The sequence below is a fragment of the Centrocercus urophasianus genome, unplaced genomic scaffold (genome assembly GCF_019232065.1).
Source record: "Centrocercus urophasianus isolate 14NV4802_14NV808 unplaced genomic scaffold, USGS_Curo_1.0 seq_13, whole genome shotgun sequence".
Lineage (NCBI taxonomy): Eukaryota > Metazoa > Chordata > Aves > Galliformes > Phasianidae > Centrocercus > Centrocercus urophasianus.
This window is the reverse complement of record NW_024884475.1, coordinates 10,001,000-10,020,988: the sequence shown is the minus strand read 5'-3', so window position 1 is coordinate 10,020,988 and position 19,989 is coordinate 10,001,000. Positions and strand designations below refer to the sequence as shown.

Below are 19,989 nucleotides of genomic sequence, written 5' to 3'. Positions count from 1 at the left end.
GAGAACAGTCTTTTCGCAGAGAAAAATCTATAACATTTTTTTAAGAAAGGTTGAATCAGACCTTTTAACTGGAGTCGTATATAAACTTAGGAAAAGTGATGAAAAATGTGATTATAGAGTACACATAAAATTGTTTTATTTTCAGGTCAAATATTTGGCTGTCTCTGAAGATGCTTAAGAAGTGATTTAAGCAGATAGAATTTTTTTTAAGGATAAACCAATGCATATATTTCCTGCAAGTAAATTATTTGCAAAATATGTAACTTAATTTAAAATTAAACTTTGCTGGTATTTTTAATTGATTTCACCTTTTGAAGTGGTCAATTTGCACACTTCTATTTATTTTCTATGGGAAAAATCCAGAGAATGCCATTTCTCACATTTTAGTTCAATGTGTTAATAAAGACTGTGCATAAACATATAATTATCAATTATTAGTATATTTTTATTGCAGAACTAATCATAACTTGCTGATCACTTTCCTTTTCCAAATGGCTTTTGATTTGTTTTAGTTCTAGAATTGTCCTTGCAGAAATCATGGGATTTCTTCATACTTCCAAGCACTTGTTTTGTTCTGCAATCTCTTTCCTATCCATACTTTCAGAAAAACAGCCTCCGGTAACACCACTCTGATTTACTCCAGTTTGTCTCAACCTTTTCTGCTGAAAGATTAGAATCAGACTCATGCTTTTTTGCTCCTGTGAAACATATCCTTACCCAAAAACTTGCTACTGCATATAGCAGCTGGAATGTTACAGGCAAAATGCTTCACTCTCAACTACCATGCAGATGGTATAATCACTTAGAAGTTACACTGTGGGTCAGAAGTGTCATATCTGCCTAAGTAAAATTGCATAGAATGTAAACTAGGAAGACATTCAGCTCAATCTTTAATTAAATAAACTTTTAAAATGCATGCAGCCTGAAAACCATTGAAGTCACTAGCAAGCACATGCTTAAGATTGTGTCTGTATTTTGCTGTATATCAGAATCCTTATACTTATTTATAGCATTCAGACACAATCAGGGAAAGCATCCCAGAACTTTGACAGAAATAACTCCCGTTTTTTATTTCAAAAAAATGTTTTTACATAAATGTCACATTCCTCTCAGTTAAGAGTAATAAATTCTGAGAGCTTGTACATTTATAACCATTAGAAATAATTTGTAGGTTTTTCTTTACCCCTTTTCTGTGCATAGATCTCTCTGACTTTTCTCAAGAATTGTATGGGCCAGCAACAGCAAGAATTTAGGGGCAGATGTTTAGCACTGCCCCCTTCTATTAACCTTAGGAAGCACTGTATCACGTGGGATGTTGCAATACAGAAAGAATCTGCTGAGAATGGAGGGTTGCATGTGATGGCATTTCTGTGGAAGTTCTTCTGTCATTCTAGAAAACTTTCTACTATTACAGGGCTTTCATCACCTGAGTTATCAGAGGGCTGGATAGAAACCAGTGTTTGTGTAGTATTCTAACTTCTGTAAGAACATGAGCTTCATCAGGCCTTGGCTACTGGGGAACTCTCAACTGAGTCCAGTGGATGGACCACTCACTGGAAATGGAATTAACTGAATGGCTGCACTCAGTTGCGGTCAACAGAACAGTGTCCAAGTGGAGATTGGTGATGAGTGGTGTTCCTCAGGGCTCAGTGTTGAGACTGGTGTTATTTAACATCTTTGTGGGCGACATGGACAGTGGGATGGAGTGCACCCTCAGCAAATTTGCAAATGACACCAAGCTAAGTGGTGCAGTTGACATGCTAGAGGGAAGGGGTGCTATCCAGAGGGACCTAGACAGACTGGAGAAGTGGGCCTGTGCCAACCTCACGAAGTTCACCAAGGCCAAGTGCATCTGGATCAGGGCAATCCCAAGCACATATACAGATTGGACAGGGAATGGCTTGAGAGAAGCCCTGAGGAAAAGGGTTTTCAGGTGTTAATTAATAAAAGACTCAGCATGAGCTGGCAACATGTGCTTGCAGCCCAGAAAGCCATCCATATCCTGGGTTGTATCAAGAGAGGTGTGACCAGCAGATGATTATTCTGCTCTTGTGTGACTCCACCTGGAGTACTCTATCCAGTTCTGGGGCCCCCAACACAAGAAAAACATCAGGCTGTTGGAGCAGGTTTAGAAGAGGACCATGAAGATGATCAGAGGGCTGGAGCACCTTCTCTATGAGGACAAGCTGAGAAAACTGGAGCTCTTCAGCCTGGAGAAGAGAAGGCTCCAGGGGTAATTTATAGCAGCGTTTCCAGTACCTTGAAGGGGGCCTACAGGAAAGTTGAAGAGACTTGTTAGAAGGGCATGTAGCAGCAGGACAAGGGGAAATGATTTTAAATTGGAAGAGGGTAGATTTAGACTAGATATTAGGAAGAAATCCTTCACTGTGAGGGTGGTGAGACACTGGAACAGGTTGTCCAGTGAGGTGGATGCCCACTTCCTGGAGGCATTCAAGGCCAGGCTGGATGGGAATTTGAGTAACCTGGTCTAGAGGGAGGTATCTCTACCTATAGCAGCAGGGGTTGGAACTACATGATCTTAAAGGACCCTTCTAAACCAAACCATTCTATGATTCTATGAATATGTAGCATCTGCTACATTAAAAGCATGTGAAATGAATTAAAATTAATTTCTTATCTCTCTACGAATTACGGCATGTGTCTTGCTGATAATGGCTGGTTGTGCTGAGCCCATTTTGTTTTCTTCTTTAGTATCCACTAAGCTTTTCCACAATGTAGAGGTTGACAGGATAGCCCAGGATTTTTATTTCAGCCTGGTAACTACAAATATCCAACAAAATATTTTCCTGTGCTTTTCAAAAACAATTTCCTGCTCCTGTGCCTCCAGCAGCAGTCGGATCTTCCTGTATTTCCTGAAGAAGCACTTTTTTTACCCACTGAAAATCTAAATGCAATGAATTTAATGTAATGTCTTGTGTATTTATATTCTGGGAAGGTCAGTGGGGACTGAGTAGTTTAAACTATTTATGTTCAGATCTTATACTGTAGGTTTATAAGCAATATATTTAAATAATCTTCTAGGCTTTATTTACTTTTCAAGTATTCTAGTCTTTCCATTAAGTGTTTTTACAGATTTAACGTATGGAATTTGGTCTTTCATTATAGTGGACCCTAATGGAAAGATTATTGATATCACAGGAAAGTGTATGCTATCATTTCTGTTTTAGCAGCACAGAATATTTTCATCCATATGTGATTTAGTGTGGCTATTTTTCCCCCTTCTCAGCTGTTTTCCCAATTTATTTCATTTGTATTTTTGGACAAGAAAGTTGACTAATCCTTCACAGAAGTTTTACTTCCCTTAGCAACTTAGCAGGCAAAAAAAAAAAAAAAAAAGGGCTAGAGAGTCTGCAAATAGATGTAAAGATGGCTGTAAAACTTATGTATTCTGGACATTTATTTCTTTTTCTTTGTTTGGAAAGTTGAAAGGAAAAATCAAAATATAAGGAAAAATAAAATTAAAAAAACACTTTTTTTTAAGTAAGCTTCCATGTGGAAGTACTGAAAACAAATGCTCTGACATTGTTCATTGAGAAGCTTGCTTAAATTTTTCAAGGGAAAGTCATGACATATGGATTTGAAATTAAGTTCAAAAATTCTGTTTAGTATCATTGCAATTAAAAACAAAATACTTCATTTTGTATAAACACTTCTAAAATGGTTATTTCTTCATAAGTACTAGCTGAAAGTTTTATTATGTGAAAAGTTTGAATTTTGATAAAATTCTTCTGCTTGAAAATTAAGAAAATTTTTGTTACCGTGACCAGTTTTACTGCTGCATTCAAACTATCACCAACCGTTGCTGCAATGTGGAAATTTCTATTGAAGAGGTGTTGATAGTGCCTAACACTTGGAAGTACTTTTGTCAGTTCTTATATGTCTGTCAGAGAGAATGCAGAGAACTCTAGAAATAGAATTCTATAAGCTGTCCCAGCAAAACATTGAACGCCCACATGTCATATGGTATGTAATTGGTTTTATATGTTGAAACTATTCTTAAAAAAAAAAAAAAGTAAATTATGTGGTAATGGTCCAGAAGAAGAAAGAATTCTGCAATTTGGGATTCTTCTGGCTCTTCTGCAACTCTTTTTGGTCTCCAAGGATTATGCACCAGTCAAAACAGAGCATAGAAATACATAACGGAAGCATAGATTGTGAATCAACTGTCTATGCCAACACAAATATACCCCAGGACAATAAGTCTTGACTTAGTAATTTCTAGAGAATTAGGTCAAGCATGTTTTCACTGACATTTTGTCTGGAGCCTTAGAAATGGAGTATGTGGATCCTGTGCTGTATCTGTCACTCTTATTTTTAGATATTGGTTCTCCATTTTCATGTGAGGTGCAAACATAAAAATAAAAAATGAGCGTATTTGGGTAGGGCAGCTGTTCTCTGGAGATGAAGTTCTGTTCTTATCGTGAAATCCCACATGAGCAATCAGTCATAGCTGTAGCCATTAATGTCAAGTGCAGCAAGTTCCTGCCTATTTAAGTGTCAGGTGAAAGAGTGGGTTTTAGAGGTGTTATGCCCCAAAGGAGAGAAATGGAAAGAGGATTCCATTGAGCTTTTAATGTTGAATTTTGTGTGAAAGGCCCTAGTGTGGGAATCCAGGGATCTGCATGGGCAATCATTCTTATGTTTGACTTAATCACTTAGGACAATATTCGTTCCTATTTCTATCTGTCTGGTGATGGGGCTGGCAGTGGTAGTCACATAACAGTGGCAGAAATAATATTTTTTTTATTAAAAAGTATTTAGGAATAGGGAGGAAATAAGAAGTAGCAAACATTGACTGTGTAAGGTATCGACTGAGTCATTGCAACTGCATGATTCAAAGCAGATATGAAGAACATAAGGCCTGAAACATAAATCTGTCACAACTGAATGACTTCAGTTTGTATAAATCAAGTTGTAGCTTTGTCTCCGAGTAATTAGGTTGCCAAGAGTCAACTCTGTATTATGTTACTCAGAGAAAGCATCTATGTGCTTTCAACTTGTTTTCTAAGCAAGAATTCTAATGTGAAATACTAGAAATCAATCAGTGCAAACTTGGAACTTACTACCTTTTGGATAAAGTTCATATTAAGGGATTATAAAGGGTGCAGATAGAGGACACTTGCAAGTATTTAGGCTGCCTTTGTTTGGAAACTGAGCCACATCAGCAAGCAGGTTTGTATTGATTTGGTTTTGTTTTCATGTGGTATATTGGAAGATATCCCTTCATTATTATGCATTCAGGTGAACTGGATTGAATATTTGACAGTGAAGAGACCTACTGGATGCAGAGGAGACTCTAGATGGTCAGTGTTTTCAACAGCTGTTTCCCTACAAAATGAGGCCAGACTGCAGAAGTAAAATACAAAATCATAATTGTCATATAAGAGATTAATGCTTATGATTCACATTTTGAGATGTGTGTTACACATCAGTGGTAAATTTTATTCATATTACTACATAAATCTGAAATTCTAGGCAGGCATTGGTGTTCTTCTAATATTGCATGCAACTGGAATAAGAAATTACTGGGGTAGTCTGGGAGGAAGAGAGGTAGCCAAATAAAATAGGAGTTTATTAAAATAATGCTGAATGTCTGTTAACTGACATTCTCAACAGAAAAATCTAAATTTTTTGTTCTTAGAATTTTAGCATTATTATTTAAAAATTAAAAATACCTAATGTCTGTATCACAGAGTATATATTCCTAGGCAGACAAAGGCAGATGCAGAGACCTTGTTAGTCCACTCCACTGATGTACATCATGCCTGCACCTTCACATCAGTGAGGCAACTTCACATCAGTGCACCACAAAACATGAATGTCTGGCCGCATGATCAGATGGTTTCAGAAATGGAAAGACAGTCCCCAAATTACATTCTGATGAATTATCTTTCCCAAGAGGCTCAACGTGGTGTCAGACAGGCACTGGTGCTAGCACACAGGAGGTGATGAGAACTTGTATTCACAGGAAAGGGAAAAAGCATATTGAGGCTGCCTATATTTGCACCACCCTGCAGTCAAGTCAGGCTATTTTCCTTCTGAAGTGTTGTAACCATAGTATTATGCAATTGGAAGTGCTGACATGTTGCACTTGCTTTATCCAGCACAGTATACTTGTTAAGAGATATTTCATTTCTAAAGGAACATTTTTCTGGTCTAAAATTAATCTGCTTCTTTTCACTGGACTTTTTAAGTGTTTAGTGTAAAACATGGAAACAACTTAAAGCTGAAGATTCCAAATTCAGTGGCAAGCCCTCTTTTACCCACATAAAGCAAACAAACGAAATGGTCTTAGACTGCTGAGATTTTAAAACCTTAGTTGCAAACTGCTGTGAGAAGAAAAGGGAGTGAATTCTAACCAAACCAAAAACCCTGCTGACATGGAGATAGTCAAGTCAAATAGTTCCCAAGAAAGTGCTTCTTTTACTAAAAACTTAAATTCCTATTTGAAAAGAGAATTTGATGGTGGAACTCAACAAACAAGGAAGAACTGATATATTATTGGGATCATAATGGTGTCCTTTTTTTTTTAAACGGAGGAAGAAAGGACTATTGCAAAGAATCCGTGAAATTGGGTGAAAGGATTTCGGAGTTCCAAACTGTCTTATAGCAGATATATAAAAGCATACTTTGTGTGTCTAATATCTTCAGTGAGTAAACAGCTTGAGGAGTTACATCTTACCTGTGTAGTTGTAGTAATATAAAACACAAAAGCTGACTTTGAAAAACAAATTGGTTCATTTATTCTGGATAAACTTTCCACTTAGAGAGTACATCTCACCCGCTAGACATATCTAAAACTAGATATCCATGGGTATAGCTTAATGACATAGAGAGAGAGAGATTGCTGTGGCTTCCATCTTTGCAGGGCTACCTTTAAATTAGGCAGTTCCCAGCACTGGGACATGGTTAGCTCAGGGGGATATCAGAGGCAGTGAAGGAGAAGCAATGCTGAGGATTCAGAAGGGGAGCGGGTTAGGCTGGTAGAACATTGAGCAGAAATACTTGTCAAACTGCAGCATGGAGTTGTCACCCTAACCCTTCTATATAGTCAGTGGACATCACAGGAGGTGATCCAGCTGGTTTCAGAGGAGAGGAATTTACCCTCTGGAAGTAATGGTTCTCTGGTTCAATGAAGGATAGTTTCAACAGGGATTATAAGGGAAGTGTCAGAACTTCAGAGTGAAGGAGATATTACTTTTTCCTGTCTGAGCTAAGAATCACTTGCCTTGTGATTTCTTTTTCCACATCCACTGAAATAAAAATCCAAAGGAGATAAGTAAATCTGGGTTGGAGGCTGTCATGTTCTCTGTATGTGCAGTATTCATTGACACAGATCAGTTGCAAACTCGTGCACTACAAGACTGCATTGGAAATGAGATTAGGCATCACTTGTGCCAGCTGCCATTGTTAGGAGGAACATGGTAGGGATGAGGTCGTTGTCACTTTTGAAAGAAGTGTGAAAAGTTGAAGATATTGACAAGTATCTCAAACCGTGCTTATGTGTGATGAATTAGAGATAGAAGAGGTAGTTTCACAAGTACCATCAAATTACTTCTGCATTATTGATGCCAGTCTGTATGTCAGGCTGAGCCTTGAAAAATTTCAGCCCTTAAGTTTCTTTTAGTTTGTAATTCAGCTGCATGAACAAAAGATATTCAGCAAATATCATTTTCTTCCTTCAAAGATTTGACTGCAGAAGAGATAGCAGGTTTGATCTGACGTGATCATCTAGAAGAAATAGACAGTGTACACTGAGAAAAGTAGCCCACAGATCCTTCTGTTCAGATATACTCTTATTAGATCAAAGAGAATATGTCTTTTTTGATTTAATGTGTTGTCTCCAAAATGCTATAATAGGTTTTGTTTCTGAGATTATTTCTTTGTAAGTGCAGGACTTTTCCATACAACTACTAAATAATTCCCACTGGAAGTTTCTTTCACATCTTATGGCTTGGCAGAACCTTGTTCTTCTTCCTCCCTTTCCTTCTTCAGACTGGTCATTTATCTTATTAGGGAAAAATGACAGTGTGATTATTTCTGGTTGTTATGCAGCAGTGGAAATCATCCAGTCTCTTCCCCCTGGTCTGCATTCCCAAGGAACCACCAATTACTGTGTCTGAGTTTTCTCCACTTCTCATAAATCAGTTATTAAAATAATTAAACAGTGATGTAATTTCAATGTGAAACTTAGCCTTAATGCATTTGATTATTAATAACTGTATCAAAACAATCATTTTTCTCTAAATAATATAATGGACTTTTTTAATATTTGCATCCACCTACGCTTTGTTGCTTAATGCAGCCCTTTTACATGTCTGCAGATCACATCTACTGGCACGATGGGCTCTTACATTGCGCCAGATTCTGCTTTGTTTTGCATGACTGTCAGCTCAAAGCTTTCTCTGTAGAAACTGCCTGACTAATGACAACGTAATGTCCAGATTAAGCCACAGCTGTGGCTGCTGTTCTTAGGTTGGGATGGGAGCCCTGAGGGCAGAAAATTCATCCTTTGTCTGAGCGTATTTAACATGGGAGATATTGAGAGAAAATCAGCTGGTATAATCGGTACACCTTTTCAGTGTTAAATTGTGCCTTGATCAGTTCTGACTGAATTTCCTTCTTGGGATATCCTTCTCCAAAGTATTCTTCGTTTTCCTCCTTTATCAAAGCAGAATTTGCTCTTCTCTTGAATATACTTAGCAAAGATGTGTCAATTGGTTATGGAAGGCGTGTGTCAAATGCATGACATTTCTAATTAGAATAAAATCCACATATTTTCTAGCCCAATATCTGTCTTGTATTCTCAAATGTCAAAGGTAATTGTAACAAGATGCTCTAAAGCTTTCCAATAAACATGTGCATCTCTGTGCTTATTTATAGATAAATTTATGATTATGAAGTTTTGTTTCCAATTTCATACTGTTTCTGTTATTTTCTCCAATTGATATTGGGATCCTACTTGTATGTGTATTTTAGTAAGGGAAATTTGAAAGAAATTTAAGAAGAAAAATGTAGTATCAAACAGACAAAATGGTTTCCATCTAATGTTTGTAATATGACGTTTTTACTGGAGCTTATTTTGATTTCCCAGTTAGAATGTTAAAGCTAGTTAGTATGAAATCCTCTCTTTTCTTCCATCCACGTAATTACTATTCTGTAACTGGCTCTGCATAACTTGATTTCATTATGTTCTTAGGGCCGTTGCTGGAGTTGATGGAGACCCTGATTTAGTTCATATGGAAATTCAGGACCCCAGTGGAGGTATGCAAATAAAAACATTATCAATTGATTCCCCAGTGCATAGTCATTTCTCTCTTGTTTTGGGGGATTTTTTTTTTTTTTTTTTTTTTGTTAGAAGAAGTAGAAATCAGATTCTCTGTTTATCTGTAGTCAGTAAAGCTAAAGCTGTCTTGTTATATAAAAATATAGTTTAATTTGAAATTTACTTTTTTTCCACTCTGAGACGAATTGACGTCAAGATGCTATGCTCCGTTGAAAATGTCCATTAATAGTGAAATTTGTTTTGGCAGTTAAACATTGAACATTTTTTCCTGATTTGCAAATAAAACTGGCAATGTAGCGTTAGTGCTGGATAAGTGTCTGTTAAAGTGGATCGTTACATAGCAGTCCTACTGAACTAACCACTGTCTCCCAGAATTTCCTCATGTTACAGCATCCAGTATACTTTGAGACTTCAAAAGCAAAATAAATGAAAAAAACAGAATAGCAGTCAGGATGTGCTGTACTAAAATGTCACCATGATTCCAAAAGTTGTATGAGTTCTCATTGCCAATGAACTCTTGAAAGATGATTTAATTCCTTGAATCAGGTCATCTAAATTCCTGTGTGGTCTTATAAATTAGTTGTAAATGATGCATAATTTGACTTTCCTCAATCCAGTACCTTGTCTTCATTTCAGCCATATAAAAACACAGAGTTAACGTATTAAAATCTTGATGACAAATTTTCTAAACCTTTTGTGAGTGAGGATTCTCAGACTTGCTGAGCCTCCACAGCCCCATCAATTGCTTTGTGTGGATAGAGTGTAAGAAGTTTGTTTAGGAGCTTCATGGAATTTATGCATATATTTACTTATTTTAATTTAATAGAAACAGTAGAGCAAGATAAAACTCATGAAATATTTATTTCCTGAAGTTCTCAATTAATCGACCTTGTGCAATTAAGATCAATACAAGCATTGCCATTGATTTTAGTGGAAAGAGTATCTTGTGCAACTATGTTTGTCCTGTAAACTACAAAGAGCTGCAAGACTGTGACTGCCCCTTGCTGTAGTTGCTCAAATATGCTTATGAAGAGGACTTGGAAATAAGAAAGAGAACTTGAATCGACTCTAGCTGCCTTTTAAACAGATCCAGATTTTAAAACAGATATTTGTGTTGAGCACACTGGTTTGGCCTTTTCCAATAAAAAGCCGTAATACATGAAATGCATTTCCTACCACATTACAAAAATAATGAAGGATGTGCATGTGGATGTATTATTTACTCTTTCACACTGGAGCATGGAGAAATCAGTAGCCTGAGCACAAGATCATGCACATAACCATTTTCTCACTGAGTTTGTTAAAGTCGTAGTTTCTACTCAGAGGCTTGTGGCATGGGTGAGCTGTACACGTGCTTGAATCTGGAAGAAGGTTGTTGGGCTGCAGCTGTTGTAAAATAAGATCCTGACTCTTCTCTTGCTGTTCAATGAGAGCAGATTGCATAAAAGATGCAGCTTGCACCTAGCTGGACAGGAAGAGAGAGGACATAGACTTCACTGATATAAATCACTGCAGGCTTTTTCAGGAAGGTATTAACTCACACTATAGAAGTCCTGCCCCAGCAGCACAGTTCCAATACTGTCTACACAGCTTTGAAAATAGCCTTTAAAATCCCATACCGTGTCTATTAAACTGTGTCTGATTCTCTTCTCACTTATCACAATTTTATACTGAGACTGATCTATTGATTTCAGTTACACTGTGTAAGGATGCTGCTTCTTTAAAGGAGTAATTTTGCTCTGTGCATAGGTTAACTGAGAAAAGAGGCTCCTTCTATTATCCCCAGCCATGAATGTCTCATTCATCTAATCCCTAATCTCTCTGGACCAGCAAAATTTGGATAATGACAGCCTTCCTCCCACGAATGATCTGAACTGTAAGCAGTTAATGTATTCTCAGTACACTGGAGATTGAAAAACACTTGTATGAGGGCTTAATATAATAATTTTGCAACTAAATCGACTGGCAAAGGCAGCACTATCTCTACATGAATAGCATTTTATACTGCTTTCTTCTCTTTTCCTTGAAAGCCATGTCATGTGTTTCTGTCTCTTCCCTCAGGTTATCGCTACATCACTTGTCAGATTCAGAATTGTTCTGATAAGACAATGACAGTCCAGTTTGCTGGTGTCACTGATCGGGATTCCCTGACTGTGCAGGATGACTACATATTCCTTCAGGTAATGCCACTTTCTGGGGAGACAGTCCATTTTAAAATTCAGAAATACAGTTTTAGACAATAGCGCTGTGATGGAAAAGAGCATGGAGAATCCTGTTCCAGAGTATGAGTGGTGAGTTATGATTTATTACATGGAACCAAGCTGTTCTTTATCAGTCAAAAAAAAAAAAAAAATCTTTAATTTGTGCAGCCTGTTGACTACATACCCAGTTGATTTTAATTCCTCATTGACCTAGCTTCAATTAGACAGCATTTTTCAGGAGGATTATCTAGTTTAAAATTACTTTTTAAAAAACCGTTGTTTGTTAGGCAGAATACATCTCTCCAGGGCTTATGCTTACACTGTCTTATGGGTCCCTTCCATATCTCTGTAGCATGTAAAGGTTCCCTGAGAACAGTTTCAAAGGAAAGCCACTAGCAGAGCAGCAGGTCAGCTTTTCCATGTCACAGAATCACAGAATCACAGTCGATTATCCTGTGAAGAAGTGTTGTTGGGAAATAAGCTATATGACTGTGCTTAGGATCCAAAAGGAAGGAACAGCCATAGCTTGAAAACAATTTGTGATGGAATTATGCTGGGGTTATTCAATTTTCAAATAATGTAATTCCTGGCATCAGATTAGATATTAGGAAAAATTTCTTCTCAGGAGTGGTGAGGTATTGTTAAAGGCTGTCCAGACAGGTGATAGAGTCCCTGGAGAGATGTTCAGGAAACATGGAGATGTGACACTGAGAGACATGATTAGTGCACATGATGGTGATGGATTGATGGTTGGACTAGATGATCTTAGTGCTCTTTTCTGACTTCAATAATTCTATGATACTAAACAACCTTGCCTGCACAAACCTAGTTTGGAGCTCTGTTGACTTTATTGCACCACACAAGTGCAGCTTGAGCAGAGCCGAAAGTATCGTGCTTGGGACTGTCTGGGGTTTGAATCTGCCAGAGCTGAGAACTTCTCAAAGAAAGGTTATGTTCTACCTGATTTTTAATATTTTCTTAGGGAGGCTGTGTGTACCTTTCTCAGTGACTGGCTATGATATATCTCTTACTTGGGTATGATCTGCTTGTCTGTTTCTTGACTCTTGCAGGAAGGCAGTACAGTGTCAATCAATACACACACCACTACCTTGGTGTACATTAGACTGACTTGTCTACAGCTTTCCCCTTATGGCTATTTCTTCCGAAAAGATTTGTCAATTGATAATGAGGCAGAAGATTTGTACACCTTTAGGTCAGCACAGCAACTTCAAAGACCCACACAACTTAAAACATTTAGCACTACAGAGGAGTGAAATGGAGTTAGAAAAGAATTTTTGAATTCAAGTGGGCATTTTTCAGCTCAAATCTTGCATTCATGGCACCAATTTTTCTCAAAGGTACTATTATCTGCGACTCCCACCAAGCACACTCTAAAATCCATTTCACAGTTTGTAGATGGTGAGAATTGCATCTCACCACATATAGTTACAGATTGCTGTGCTCAGCAAAAAAAAGACTGCTTCCTCCTCAAGCATATGTGTGTTGCCAGATACCTTGTATAATTGCATCCGGAGCTGCTGTTATTCTGTCATGTAATGAGTCTGGGCAAAGAAGAAATGGAGGTGCAACTTGGAAACGTGTGCATTAAATACTGGACAGTTGCTTTTGCAAAACTATGCCACTGGTAAAATGGTCTCTGTAGCTTTGAGGTCTGTTAATGCCAGCAGAAGATGTAAACACAAAGGGGGAACATCTCTAGTCCTTTCCTTTTAGACTTATTGCAGTACATCACAGTATGCACTATAAATCTTGCTTGTTGCTTAGCTGGCTCACAGTTAACCACATCTATATTACCAAGGAACAGAAGATATCTCTGCGATCTTTTAGTCACATCTGAAATGCAGCCACCTTTGAGGTATGGTGCAGTACATCGCTTTTGGCTTTGCCACTGAAACCACACAGCAGTTGTGCATCTGAGAAACAGCATACTTCTGAAGCCACATGAAAGTTCATTTTTCACTAGGCTAAAACATTGCAATGTAAGTAAGAATCAGACCAGGGACTGCTCTTGATATCATAGCAGTATCTGTCAGAAAAAAAAGATGGTCAGTCATCTGTGTAGAAAGAGGAGAGCCTGAGATTATAGTGTTGCCTCAAGTGTCACTCATCCACCCCAACTGGCAGCCGTGAACCAGAGCAAGGCAGTCTGCAGGACCAGTCCTGTTCCTGTTCACAGGCTTTAACCAAGTACTCAACCCAGTGTCTTTGGTATGTCTATATCCGTGAAGATGAAGAGCTTTCTGGCACTTGCTGCTTTCTTTAGTTTGCACTGACAGCCAGGCAGTTTTAGAGGTGATTTTAGCAGGTTGATTAAAATTTTGAGACTATTTGTAAGACAGACGAGCCTTTAATGTCAGCAAGGCTTGGCACAACTAGCTCCTTCAACTCTAGTCCTCTGCTGCTTTCCATCATCCCTTGTCATTTAAAATTAGTCACATAAGATAAATGCATAATGAAAAAGGAGGGTACTGTAAGATGGATAAGACTGATATTTAACACTAATTAAATAAATGGTGAACTTTTTGCTTTAATCCATCACTTAACAAATCATATTCTTAAAGGGCATCACATCCTTTCTACCAATAAAAAAGACTGGTTTAAAAAAAACAGTAAAATGATGATTACAGTCTTAGATATTTTTAAATATTAAAGCAAGTGGGCCTGCTATCATGCATCAGCTCTATTAGGAGAAAAAATAAAAAAATAAAAAAAATTCAGGCTTACTTGCTTTGGGATAGGCTGTTCTCCAAATCAGGTTCATTTTATAAACACATACTTCAAGAATGTGATAACGTACTGCTAAATACTGTGTTCAATGTGGCAAACACCATTTGATTTAATTAGGAGCTTTACCAAGCAGTTAACTGCAAAACCTTGATTTTTTTTTTTTAATCTCCTTTTAGTATTATGGAAGCCACAGTGAACCTTCATTTGACATGTATCTTCCCTGAATTAGATTAATTTTTAAGGTTTTTTCATAAATGACATTGAATTGCTGCCTTTCATTTAACCATCAGCTTGCTCCATTTATTTCCTTCCTTTGCTCTGATATGACTTACTTAGGAGGTTGAAGTGAAAACAAATGAATAAAGAGTCTCTTAAACTGTTATCTCCTCTATTTTTCTGTCTCAGTAAAATTTCATTTGTCTGCTTGAGCAAGGTAGTATCCATATTTGTAGAGAATGTGAAAAACTGCCATAAGAGTATTTTTCCCCCTGGTGGTTTTGTCATACAGCATTTTGGCATTCATTTCTGGCCACGGTGCTACTGAGTATTTTCAGCACGGTGCATCAGAACAATGTTTGCATTGTTTTTTTTAGGACTTATGCAAAAGTTTTAATATTACCTCTATATTGCCTATTATAAAGTGGAGAAAGTCATTTGCTGGTATGCTTTTCAATGTGCAATTCTGTTGGCTTTCTTAGGTGAAAATCTTCATAAAATCCCAGATAGGAAACGTAATTTGTCTTCAGTTCTATACAAGAAAGCAGTTGAAATATGTCTTACCTCTGTGTTTAAGCGTAGAATTGTATCTTCAGGACATGTAATTGATTTTCAAACTGGCTGACTGAAGATGTGGGAATTGCATCATTGTCTTCTGTACTGCATGTTAGCATCTTGCAGTGGGAAATGTCTCATCCTGCAAGGCAAATATTAGGCAAACATAATGAATGCTTTATATAATAGCATGGCTTATTCAGTCTTTTATGCTTATTTGAGTAGTGTTGCTGGCAAATCACTTGCCCTTGAGGCATCTAGTGTTCACAGCCACTGTACCACCTTCTTGCCTCCTGTCTGCTGGCAGGGGATTTCCACAAAAGGGCAGAAACGTGGGAGGCTGAAGGATGAAAGTGTAAATAAGTTAAAAAGGACAAGGCCAGTGAGATAGTGACATCTCAGGTATCACTCATAGCAGATGGACTGACAAAAAGAAGGAAGGAAATTACTTTCTTCTTTCTAAAGAGAGGGAGACAAGTTTGAGTATGCTATTTTCCCACAACTTCAGATATATTCTTTTATAAGCACACTGCAAGATAATCCAATACAGTAGAAGTAATAGCTATATATTTCAGTTCCTTGCTCAAAAAAATAGTAATAAAAATTTCTAATACGAACCATCAACTACCAAACAATTCTGTTTTTCCTTTATATAGACAACATCAGCAAATCGGACCAAGTATTATGTATCCTATCGTCGAAATGGCTTTGTGCAGATGAAGTTGCCAAAATATGCCTTGCCAAAAGTAAGTGCACACATTTTTCTTCCTACTTCTGTATTTTTATTCTTCTCTTTCCACCTAAACTAGCTTTACTCATTTCTTTCTTAAACCTCAATGATTTAAGACGATAATTTCTCGTTGTAGTGGATTTCTGATTTGTGGTATATTCTTACCCTACTGTTTTTATGTTTAGTGTGGGGAAGTAGTAGCTCTAACCATAGAGAGCAAGAACATAGGCTAGCCTATATGTCATCAGATACCACAGTAGTTTCTGAGCTCTTTGAAGCAGTGCTACACACCCAATAGCAGTACAATGCCAGTGTTCTTTCAGGAATGAATTGCAATTTAATTCCATGTGGTGTTTTTTGGTATAAGTATAATATAAGAGAGTTTCAGCAGCTGATGATGCTCTATTTCATTAAGAAATCCCCCATATGAACTTTAATTACTGAAAAGAATGGCAGAGTTTTTTTGAGAGTTTCCCTAAATCTAGAATATTTTTATATTTGCACAGTAAATTAGCAGTAAAGCACAGACAGATATTTCTATGCAGTCTGAATGATGCAATTGAAATTTTGTGCTGCACACAATATGTTTCGTGTTTTTCTGTATACTTAGAAGGCGTCTGAAGAAAAATGACTTAGCAGCTTTTGTAGACCCAGTGGATAAAACCCAAGTAACGTGGCCTCCCACTTCATCCTGCCTCTAGCAGGGATTTATTTTACAGACCTCCTAATGTTATATTTTAGGTGGTTTTGTGTGATTCCATTGCTTTATGTATTAGAGAACTAGGAAGTACCATCTGTGCATATCTTGAAATGCACTAGTTCAATTCACTGACCAAGCAGTTAATGACAATGCAGTACAGTTTATTTCCTTGCTTTGTTGCTACTCTTGCAAAACAAATAATTATATATATTTTTTAACTAAGCAGTGGTCTGAATACTTCTGCTTTTAAGTATACAGCATATTAACAAAACTCTCAACTAAAATCCTCAGATATTATTTGGACATGAATCTGAGATTTGGCTACATTCCCAGTAGCATTACGCAGATAGCAATTTATTGATTTATTTATTTATTTTGACAGGCAATGGATAGTCAAGGACAGGTAAATATATCAGCTCTCCCACATAATTACTTCAATGTTTCAAGGCCTTCAGTGTACCCTTTTATGCTTTCTTGGGGGAATTTGTAATTAGGAAAACAACAGGGGGATATCCAGATGTAAATGTTAAAATGTTCCAAATGTGGGCAGTCTGATGGATTACAGACCACCAGCAACTTCTGTTGGGGGCAGGGACCTCAAGTGCCTGCAGCTTATGGGTGGATGACCTGCACCAGGGCGAAAGGAGCAAGGAGCAATAGAAGAGTGGAATAAACAAGGAAAGAAAAAGAAGGAACTCCTCTGGCAGATGACCCTAACTTCCACTCATTCACAGCCTATTGCCTCTCTGAAGTAGTCAGGAGGGGCTGAATGAACATAAAATAGAAACAAAGAATGTGGAAACAAAGAAAAGAGGTGTTCAATTGATCTCATACTGGAAAGGAAGGGTGTTTACATCAGTGTTTAAGTGTTCATGTTTTCTTATTTCTGAATACCCAAGTAAATAATTAAAATTACATACTAATTGTCAGTATATTAAATCAGTTAAAATTCTCTCAATCAGAATGTTTTGTCCAAATTCCTGAAGAACTAGCAGCACAACAGTGCAAGTGTTGGCTATGTTAGCTCGTGTTGTAAAACCATTTTTTGTTTGGAAATGGAAGGGCAGACATATTGTGCAAAGGAGCCAGCCATTTCTCCACAACTAAATGAGACTATTTTCTGGTTCCTGTAGGCATCATGTTTGTAATGGGTTAGTTTTTGTCATTGTGAAGAACATCAGTAGATTTTGTTGAAGGGCTAGAGACAAGGAGTGAGGGATCTAGATCACTCTCCGATGGAGCTTTCGTTAGCTTTAAAACCAGTTTAAAAGATCCCTCTCCACTCATTCATTACAGTTCACTATGGCCTCTGTTGTATTTGTGGGGTCAATCTACAGAAAATATCACTGAGATCAATGATCTGAATAAAAAATGGTCTTAGAAAAAAAGTATAAATTATCTTTCAGAAAGGAAGGTCAAGAGGCAGCTTGATTATTGCGAAGAAGCCTCCTTCTTTTGAGAAAGTACTTAATATACTTGAAAGTGCTGTAGAAGAGAAAGATGGACCCATAAATGGTAACTGAAGCCAGCCTTGTTCAAATTAGAAACTCTGCTCAATTTCTTATTAGTGTTGGTGATAAGTATTTGAAAAAGTGCCAAGAAAAGTGACAGAAATTCTAGATATTGAAATTTTAAAATTGTATCTAAATGCCCTTCAGGGGGATTTGCTCCTCCTGCATGTCATATGTTGTGCAGAAATAATAGTTGGGAAAAAAAACGAAGAGCAAACTCTAAGAGATCTAATCCCCAATTTTAGCCTTCAAATCCATTAGTCTGTAAAAGATGATTAGTTTACTGGACATGTGATCTTACTGAGTGCATTTCTGACACGTTCAAAAAGTGTCAGCCATAACTCACTGCTGTTTCTGTCTTATGTAGTCTAGATTGTTTGAAATAACCCTGAATACTGAATTCTTTGTCCTTGCCAGTATCGTTTATGTTTATTTGTCTATTCTTTTTTCCTTCTAAGGAGGTTAACTAGAGGCTTGGCTGAGTAAATAAATTAGAAGTTAACAGTTCCATTTTGGAAAGAGTCAGGGGCTAGCTAGGAACAGATTGACTGTTTCATTTGGAAAAGAATGTTTTTATGTTGTTCCTAGTTGAGGCTGTACCCGATGAGTGGAACGAAATATTCTGTATATCTTTAGCATTTTGATGATGCCTTCAAGAAAGTTTCTTTGGTATCTGCTCACAACAGAGCTGAAAATTTCACTAAGAGGGCCTGGAAGCCAGACATCAATTAGAGCAGCAATGAATGTGAGAGATTTTAACATTTTCTGTAAAAGATATATTTTTTAAAGTGATTTGCTATCTCTTTAGAGATCAGCAGAAATGTTGGTTACTACAGAAAATAGAGCAGCTCTGAAATTTTTTATCTCATAGTATTTCAGTGAGAGTGCAACAAAGATGTGTTTTGGTCCAATCTGGGCAGAATAGGAAAGATAAATATGAGCAAATTATGGGAGAAATTTTGCAAAGGAGCGGGATATCAGCAAAAACACTGACACATGAGACTTCAAAAAATCATCTTCCAAATGGTATCTGTGATGTGGCATGTACCTGCCCAGAGATGGAGCAGTCAGTGTCCATAGGGAAGGGAAAACTGTACACAAGTCAGAGAGTACTACAGGATGGTCAAGGATTTGTCTGAAATCATCAGAAGAGCCCCCTCTGGAGCCCCAGGCTCTCACCTGAGAGAGTACTGCTGGACTTCTCTGATCTTGTTCTTGTGCAGCACAGACGCATTTTACAGTAATTTTATTATGGAGATAGAAGGAGCATTTTCAAACGGAGTAATTTAAAAATGTTGATGTTTTTGTTTTCTTTTGATATGAAGAGGTTGAAGATCTGCAGAAAATTATTCCTTTTTTTTTTTTAATCATTTTTATGTTGCTTTTATTTGCATTTATGTTTGTATTTTTCCAAACATAGCCCCAAAAGAAAAAAGAGAAAAGGATGAAAGCACTGTATCTCAAGGCCTCCTTACTCATCTATCAAAGACTGATAGAACCAGCCTTCAGCAAAGTCTTACATTTTCTAAACTTCATTTAATTTGTTCTTTCTTTCCGTCTCCGGGTCCACTGTGCCACTTCAGGCTGCTTTTTTGTAACAATAGTACCTGTGTGTGTACAGAACAGAGCTGGTGGTAGTCGTCTAATGAACAGAAATCAGGGTTTTTTTAGCTGCTTTTGAGGGATTTTCTGTAGCATGTTGGATGTTGACACCACACTGAATCACACCACTGTCTCATGTACTTTGCAGGAGTCATGTGCTGGCCATGAGGATCTGTCCCAGGGAATTCTAGAGAGGTCCCAAGAGTTTCAGCAATTCAGATTGAGCTGTTTTCAGCCTGGAGCAGGGCTTTAACTGCTACCTCTGGCAGGGTGGTTCTGCTGAGGGGTGCTGGGTGCAGCCCCACCAACCACCACACTTGTCTTGCACGAAAATCCCTTCAGCAATGATTGCCCTTGTCTAGGGGAGTGTGCTTTGCAGGAGTAGCGTGTTGGTTTCTGATCCGTGTTTATTATATTAT

At 37.5% G+C, this 19,989-nt stretch overlaps 1 protein-coding gene across 1 annotated transcript in view; it reads left to right on the top strand.

Annotated features, from left to right (window-relative positions):
* Positions 1 to 19,989, top strand: part of SORCS2 (sortilin related VPS10 domain containing receptor 2) — a 510,780-nt gene that overhangs the window by 430,372 nt on the left and 60,419 nt on the right. The window contains exons 7-9 of the mRNA XM_042811760.1: positions 9,221 to 9,285; positions 11,369 to 11,487; positions 15,684 to 15,773. Coding sequence (XP_042667694.1) covers positions 9,221 to 9,285; positions 11,369 to 11,487; positions 15,684 to 15,773 — 274 coding nt within the window. The remainder of the gene's footprint in view (positions 1 to 9,220; positions 9,286 to 11,368; positions 11,488 to 15,683; positions 15,774 to 19,989) is intronic.